This window comes from Vombatus ursinus, unplaced genomic scaffold (assembly GCF_900497805.2).
Source record: "Vombatus ursinus unplaced genomic scaffold, bare-nosed wombat genome assembly UNPS02014768.1, whole genome shotgun sequence".
Lineage (NCBI taxonomy): Eukaryota > Metazoa > Chordata > Mammalia > Diprotodontia > Vombatidae > Vombatus > Vombatus ursinus.
The window spans coordinates 3,586,382-3,594,689 of record NW_020954546.1 but is presented as its reverse complement, the minus strand read 5'-3'; the positions used below and the strand labels follow the sequence as shown (position 1 = coordinate 3,594,689).

The following is an 8,308-nucleotide window of genomic DNA, read 5'->3' as shown; positions in this document are numbered from 1 at the left end:
AGCTAGCATTCATTTCACATTAAGAAAGTGGTAAGTTAATTCACACTAAAGTGATATAATATAATATAGCTAGCATTCATTTCACATTAAGAAAGTGGTAAGTTAATTCACACTAAAGTGATTACTGCTCATGTAACATATTCTATCCTGCTTAACACACCCAATGGACACAGTTACTGGACAACTGGGTGCCCAGAGGGGTAGCTTTTAGTACTTTCAACATTCTATGTGTCTATCCTCCTGATTGCTGGCTCACAAATCCCCAATAGTGACTCAGTTGGTTGTTTAACAAAGGCCTTAATTTACTCAAATAGCATAAACACTCCCAGAATCCAGGATGGGGAAAGTGTATGCATTAACTTAAAATGCAAAAGAAATCAATTTCTAACTCCAATATTTTTGTAGGGCCTCTCCAGGTTTTCTCAAAGTTTCCTAAAAGGTACTCTGCTATTCAGTTAGGCTGGCTCTTTGCCAGGCATGGTGTCTTCCCTGAACTGGTGACCCAACTGGACTGCTCCTACTAGGGTAGAGTCTCCACTAGAAGGGTTAATATGGGGCTGAGCCAGGCCAAGTAGGTCCCTTGGTGGCTCTGCTAGGGGTTCCTTCAGCTACTGCAGAAAGTCTCACTTGGGCACTACTCTTCTTTCCCCACATTGATTTACCTTACCCTTTTCTATTTGCATTTTATTATTAAGTAAAATAATAAAGATACACACCATAAAAATTAAGAGATAACTGGATCAAGTATCTTTCATGGTTCTGGCTAGAAGGGGAAATTTTAACTTAAAGACACACACAATAAAAATTAAGAGATAATTAGATCAGATATCTTTCATAGCTCTGGCTAAGAGGAGAAATTTTAACTAAACAAAGGAAAGAGATCATAAAAAATTAAATAGTTCCCATTATATGAAATGGAAAAGCTTTTCCATGAACAAAATCAAAACCATTAAGGTAAGAAGAGAAAGCTTCATTATTGGGGGGAGAACTATGCATTAAATCTCTCTACTAAGAAGATAAGTAAGGGATGGACACAAATATATAAGACCGAGGTTCCTTTCCCAATGGATAAGTAGTCAAAAGGATGTAAAAAAAGGGTGCTCAAAAGGAGATCTACACATTCTTAATGTGCACATGAAAGGTAGTTCCAAATCATTAATAAGAGAAATAGAAATCAAACAACTCCAAAATATTATACCAGGAAAATTGGTGAACTGACAAAAGATGGAAATAGGCAATATTGGAGGGGATGTGGGAAGACAGACACATAATGTTGGTGGTAGTGCTATGAATTACTCCACCCATTCTGGAAAACAATTTGTCCTTAGGCTTTAAAAAAAAAGTCTTGAAATTTGATCAAAGAAATTCAGATTTATGCTTTTTTTTTAAAGGGTTAAATGTCCATACTCTTTAACACAGAAATTTCACCACTAGGCATAAACCCCCAGGAAGATCAGAGACAGAGAGAAAGTTTCCATGTAATCAGAATATCAGCAACACTTTCTGTGATAGCAAAGAATGGGAAACAAAGTAGATGTCCCTTGATTGGAAAGTGGGTAAATAAATTGTGTTATGTATGTAACCAGGCTGGTGTGAGTATGCCTAGTTCACCTAAAATGTAGACACCCTTGAGGGGACTTAGAGCATGTCCAGACTGCCTAATGTGGTGACCTTCATCCCCTACAGGTGAATGGGCATAACTTTGACAAAGAAACATTTACTTCAGGAGGTATAATCACACCTTCTCCCCCAAAACTTGTGAGGCATAATCCCCTGGTCCCTTTGCACTGCCTCAATCTCAGGGGAGGGAAAAAGGTTAAGGTTCATAGTTTAGATTGCTTACCACAGAACGTGGTCCCAGTTTCAAGTCTAAAATCACATGGGCTCAAGTCCCAGGCCCTTGGTTACTCAGGGTATCCACAAGGGCTGATTGGCTGCACCATCCCTCTTGTAATCTTAGTTTACCATGGCTGAGGAATACAAACATCACAGAACAACAGAAACAAACCCAGGCCCATTTTTAGAAACCTGGGTAAAATAAAGGGTGCAGAGGAAAGGGAAGCCCTTCCTCTCTCACCCATTCAGTTCATGGCCCTCATACTGTGGGTTAACTATAATCTTTACTCTCAGGCCACAGCAGATAGGGGCAGCTAGGTGGCACAGTGGATAGAGCATTGGACTTGGAATCAGGAAGACTTATCTTCCTGAATTCAAATCTCAGTCTCTCAGTATTTATGTAACCCGGGGCTGGTCACTTAACCTTGCTTACTTCAGTTCCTCATCTGTAAAATAAGCTGGAGAAGGAAATGGCAAACCATTCCAAGATCTTTGCCAAGAAAACTCTGAATGTGGTAGCAAAGAGTTGAACATGACTGAAAAACAATTGAACAACAATGTTCCAATTAGCTCAAGATGCTTCCTGATAGATCAGAAATAGGAGAAATGGGAAGCATTCCTTGTAAGACTCTGAAACTGTTGATTGAGAATAGATAGGAGTGATGAGAAGACAAATTAACAGGTCAACACTTCACAAGTTTACTATAGAATTTCACCTACTCCATAAAGACATCTGAGGACCTCCCTCATTGTAGTTCTCCTCTGAAATTCCAGATTTCCTCACTTATAGCTCCCAGTTAGCCATTATTCATTTTCTGCTCTATGTCATCTCCCACCTTGTTGCCTCAATTGCTACTTACTTCTCTGTGTCTCACATAGGTCTCTTGCCTTATATATTAAACTGTAAATTCTATGTGAGCACAGATCCAGTTTTACCCATCTTTGTACCCCCACAAGGACTGGCCTTGAGCTTTGCATTCAATAGGTGAACAGTAAATGTTTGTTGATTGATTAAATAATAGAGCTGAAGTCTATAATGGTACTGCATCTATAAATGCCAATTCCTAACTGAGGGGAACTGATAACTGTCATGGATGCCTTACAACTAGGAAGGTAAAAAAAAAGGGGGAAGGGTGCCATTCCCTAGGGCGTGGTCTCTAAGATAGACTTCTCATATCTGTGGATAGGCATGGAAGTGCCTAAAAAAACTGGTTCATGTTCCTTGTGTGGAGTAACTGGGGTTACTCACAAGCTCTACTGGATGCTTAGTTTTCATCACCCTAACTTCCACCAGCTATGATGCACCAGCATCCTCAACATCTACAACCACATCACCATCAGTCATACCACCAATGCCATCATACACACCATCACCATCTTGGCAGTTCCAAATAAGGATTCCCAGAAATGTTTGGATCAGTGTCAGTAAATAAGTATGGTGGCTTTCAAGATAATTATTTGGAAAAGGAAGAAATTAATTTTAGATATACAAGATCTGGCCTATTAACTAAAAATTGCCCTTTGATTTTTAAGTCATTCCTCACATTTCTATGAAATTTTTTGTGGTGTGGTTTGGATGAAGGCTTTATGAAAAGATAGCTAGATTTTCAGATGGCTCTTCACAGGGTCAAAGAGATAAAACACTTCTTGCTTTATTATAATCCCCCCACTCCTGCCCAGTGTGACCTAGCAAGCTTCATTGTACCCTAACAAGATCACACACATGTCAACAGAGTATAGAAAAATAGAGAACTACTAGAAAATGAATGCCTGACATCATGGTCCCACTTGACTAAGCTATGACTTCAACTTGATGTCATATCTTAACTGGTATAGCCATTGTGAGACATGATCATGAGGTTTCTCTGAATCCCATTTTGAAATTCCCCTAGAGGGGCCCCTCTAAAAGATTAGCAAGTATAGTAGGCAGAGTATTTGATGGGTTCTTTGGTTCTTTAGACAGCACCTAGAAATCGACCCACTTCACCTAGATATGTGAAAAAATGATCATGAGACAGAATGGGTACATTTCCCCACCCCTAAATGATTTGTCTGTCCTTAAAATGCAGAATAAAAGGTTCTGTTACTGATGCTTGATAACTAACCTTCTCAAGAAGAAGATGGACAGAAATTCACCCTGAAGGGCTGAACAAGGCAAGGGTGAACTGGAGGGAAGGGTACAGGTTTGAGCAAAGTTATACAGAAGGGGTTCTGGGAACAGCTGTGAAACAGAGGGCATAAGGAGAAGGGTCCCCTCAGGGAGGGCAGTAATCAAACACTTTCCCAGGTATCTAAGGTGGAGTGAGGAACTAACGATTCAGATGATCAGAATGGAATAGAACCACTTATGACAGAGCTTCATGGAAGTCCCCTAGGCTACTTTGATGGAGAAGGTAATGGGAAGAGGGTACTCAACAAGAAGAATGGAGCCTCTCATCCTGAGGAAAAACTCCAACATTCTCAATGTGCCATCTAGAGAGACCCTTTGGTTGTAAAGAAGCGTGCTACTGGGGCAGCTGAGTGGTGCAGTGGGTAGAACACCAGCCTTGAAGTCAGGAGGACCTGAGTTCAAATACAGCCTCAGACCAAACTCTTGACACTTACTAGCTGTGTGACCCTGGGCAAGTCACTTAACTCCAATTGCCTAAAAAAAAAAAGGAAGAAGAAGCAAGCTACCATGGTCTACCAGGGAAGAACAGAAGATCTGAGAAATGTCAAGAATTACCTGACATGTGGGACTTAGCTGGCACATGCCTTGGGTTGTGAAAGAGCCTTCTCCTCTCACCAGATCATGTCTCATGGCACAGCCTAGTCTAAGGATCTCTTATAAAAGGTGTACTAGGCATTGACTCTTCCCACAATCTGCATCTTCAAGAACAAGTCCATCAGTGTCTGTGATCAGAGTAAGTCTTTCAAAGCCCTGTGAGGGTGCTCATTGGTGGGGAGGGGTTTGCTTTGAACAATATGTTTCTGGAGTGGGATTGAAGGCAAGAAATGAGGGAGTAAGAAAGGAGAGAAGGGAGAAGAAGGAATAAACATAAAGTTGAAGGCCAGAGGGATGAAAAAAAAACATGGAATGGTTACCAGAGTGAGAAGGGAAGGATGGAAGCTTGTGTTCCAGATTTGTTCTAGTGTCTTGACTAATCAAGGAATATTCTGGGTCTCCTCAAAGAGCCCCAAGGGACAAGTCTGGCATGTAGAGAGGGAGGGAGCATCTGGGGTTTGCACTCCTGCAAGCTATGCCAATGATTTGAATAGCTAAGCTTGTGTGAATGAGGCTACCACATCCCTTTATTTGTTGGCTTCCACTATTGGAATATAAATTCACTGAGGATAGAGATTCTCTTTCTTTTGCATTTGTATCTCTAACACTTAGCACAATGCCTGGCCATAATAATGCCATCATAAGTGTTCAGTAAATGCTTTTTTCATTCAGTCAGTCAATTGTGTGTAGATATTCAACAAGTATCTATTCTGTATAATTTAGCTAGTTCTGAATTACATCTGAAATAAATCCATGTTGATAGGAGACCGACAAAAGATAGTTAGACTCTAAGTTCCTGGAGGGCAGGGACTACTTCACTATTGTCGTTTCCATAACTTTTAGCAAATTTCCTTGCACATAATAGCTGCTTAATAAATATACATTTATTAATTGATTAATGTAAGTTTACCTTTGAAATAATATAACTCACTGTAAGGAAATTTTATTTTCTGACAAATTTTAAGCGGTCAGTTTTGTCAGTGGTAACAAATGTACATGGTACAAGTAGGATTTGGTAATATAGTCGGGGTTGCAGGAGTACTGGGTCAAGGAACTGTCAACATTCATGCCACAGGTCTGTGGTCAGAGGATGGGGAATGGGTCTGATTGGCCAGGGCGCACATCCATTTCCAAGCTTCTACTAATGAGTTGGATCAAGCCAGTCAGAAAAAGGAGAGGACCAAGGGCCCTCCCAAAGCTTCCTGGGGGTAAGAAGTTTGAGAAAATCAAGAACAAATGTGTTCAAATTGAATTTAACCACCATTGTCCACTCTATGAAAGTAAGATGGTTGAGACGCACAGCAGTCAAGAATGAAATCTGTCCTTTCTTTTCTTGCATCTGTGCACAGGTTGCCAGTCCCCTGCTTCTGGAATCCATTTGCTCCTCATCCGCCCCTCTTAAATGGCTTGATTCATGTAACACCTCTTACTTTAAGTTTTTCATGACCTCCTGAGTTGATAGTGCTTTCTTCTTTCTCAAAGTATCACGTATATACTTGTTTTCCCCCATCAAATATAAGTTCCTTGAAAGCCAAGGTGGTCTTCCATTCGGTCTTCATATATCCACTGCCTAGCCCATAGTTGAAGTTGAACATGTACTGGTTGGATTAAATTGGATTGGATTGCCAGCTCCATTCCCCAGATGGCCAGGTGTCTGGGGTCCACTTAGAGAGGAAACTTTGGACAAATCAGGTTTCCTGGTCAGTTACTAGAAGTTGGGGATCATAAGAAGGATCTCTCCTTCGGAACTCTCTGGCTTGTGATAACAGTTCAAATTTACATAATTTTCTGAATCATTTGTATGTTTACTCCGTCCCTGGCATATAACTAAGCTATCGTTGCCACGGGACTGAGAAAACAGAAAGAGAGTAAACTCAGAGAGAGGGAGCTTCAATTTCTGATGAAATTTTGCAAGTGAAAGGAGAGAGATAGATGGATAGTGGGTGATGTGGGACTCTTACAGGCTGAAGTTGGTCAGACAGGTGAGGTAAGAAAGGCATCAAGAGGGCCCTCATCCCCAGGGGATATATACTTTTTCTGGATGCTCGGGATTCATTGAGTCCTGCGTTTTCTCATTGTGTAGCCATCCCTGATTACAAATTCTAATCTAAACATTTAATTGTAGGAATAATGTAGAGCTAGAAGGGGCTTAGCTCTAATATGACCCCTTCATTTTATAGGGGAGGAATGGTAAATGTCTTGCCCAAGGTCACATGAACCGTAAGCAGCTGAGGGGAGATTTGAACTTAAGCTCTCTGACTCCAGAGCCAGGGATCTTTCCGTTGTAGGATACAGCTTTCCTTTCTGCATGCTACTGGGTTCCAGTCTACAGTTGATATCACAATATGGATTGATCCCAAATGAAAATAAATTATTAGTTTAAATTTGATATCTCTTCCATAATGTCTTTCAGGTTGAACTCACACAGAAATGTCCTGCCAGCAAAGCCAGCAGCAGTGCCAGGCCCCTAAGTGTCCACCCAAGTGCCCATCTAAGTGCCAGACCCCCAAATGCCCTCCCAAATGTCTTCCCAAGTGTCCTCCCAAGTGCCCTCCCCAGGCTCCCTGCCCTCCTCCAGTCTCTTCCTGCTGTGGCTCTAGCTCTGGAGGATGCTGCAGCTCTGGGGAATGCTGTGGGTCCAGCTCTGGGGGGTGCTGCAGCTCTGGCTCCGGGGGCGGCTGCTGCCTCTTTTCCCATCACAGGAGATCCCACAGACGCCGGCACCAGAGGTCTGACTGCTGTGACAGTGGCAGTGGCCGCAGCCAGCAGTCTGGGGGCTGCTGTGGGAGCTCTGGGGGCTGCTGCTGATCACCTGGCTCTCTCCACACCAAGAATCAGCAATGTGGAACCAAAAGTTAATAACGACCCTGCCTCAGTCTATGTTTATCCTCCCTCTTCATTCACCCTACAACTCTCTAAGGAGATCTGTATAGATCCTGGTCTCCAGAAGTCTTTATTGACTTTATGCCTTGGATCTGTCTGGCCTCAATTCTACTATTTTGATTATTGATTATTTGCAAAAATAAATCTACATTCATGGTACTCTTTGTCTAGTGGTGATTGTCTGTTTTTCTGTGTCTTATTACAGGGCTCAGCCCTTTCTCTGTAGTCAAGGGTTTTTAGTCTCATCTTTGCATATTTAAGAGACAAATGCACTGTTTTTCTCCTACATAAACAGTTTGAGTTGGCAGTACTTTCTTTTAAACATACCTGACACAAATGTTCTACTTCTTATACACACCAGATGCCATCCAGTAGGCTGGATGAATAGTTCTGGTTAGGCCCGCACTTATGTATCCAAGACCATCACAGAGTAAGACATGATTGTACAAACGAATGACAAACAATGTGTGTGTGACAATTCTGAAAAGTTAGGCTAGGGTTGGGCCGTAACGAACTTTAAGTGCCAACCAGAGAAGTTTGTGTATAATCCTAGAGGTAATAAGAAGTCATTAGATTTAATTGATTAGGAGGGTGACGTGGTCAGACCTGCACTTCAGGAAAAATCAGTTTGATAGACGTGGAGGATGGATTGTAGTGGGAGTGATTAGAGGCTGGGAGACCAATTAGGGGCCATTGCAATGGGGATTGGATAAAGAGAAAGGAATGTATGTCAGAGATTCTGAGAAGGTAAAAATAACAGGATTTGGCCACTGACTAGATACATGGGCCAAGAGACAATGAGGAGCTGATATTATGAACCTGAGC

At 41.7% G+C, this 8,308-nt stretch overlaps 1 protein-coding gene across 1 annotated transcript; it reads left to right on the top strand.

Annotated features, from left to right (window-relative positions):
* Nucleotides 1-4,641: 4,641 nt before the first annotated feature.
* Nucleotides 4,642-7,633, top strand: LOC114043306 (late cornified envelope protein 2A-like). The gene is made up of 2 exons (XM_027862382.1): nt 4,642-4,739; nt 7,014-7,633. The coding sequence occupies exon 2, from the start codon at nt 7,031-7,033 to the stop codon at nt 7,406-7,408; it is 378 nt and encodes a 125-aa protein (XP_027718183.1). The 5' UTR covers nt 4,642-4,739; nt 7,014-7,030; the 3' UTR covers nt 7,409-7,633.
* The last annotated feature ends 675 nt before the right edge of the window (nt 7,634-8,308 follow it).

Excerpts from the sequence above, each read along its gene's own strand:
- LOC114043306 (XM_027862382.1), top strand. The coding sequence starts at position 7,031 with ATGTCCTGCCAGCAAAGCCAGCAGCAGTGCCAGGCCCCTAAGTGTCCA.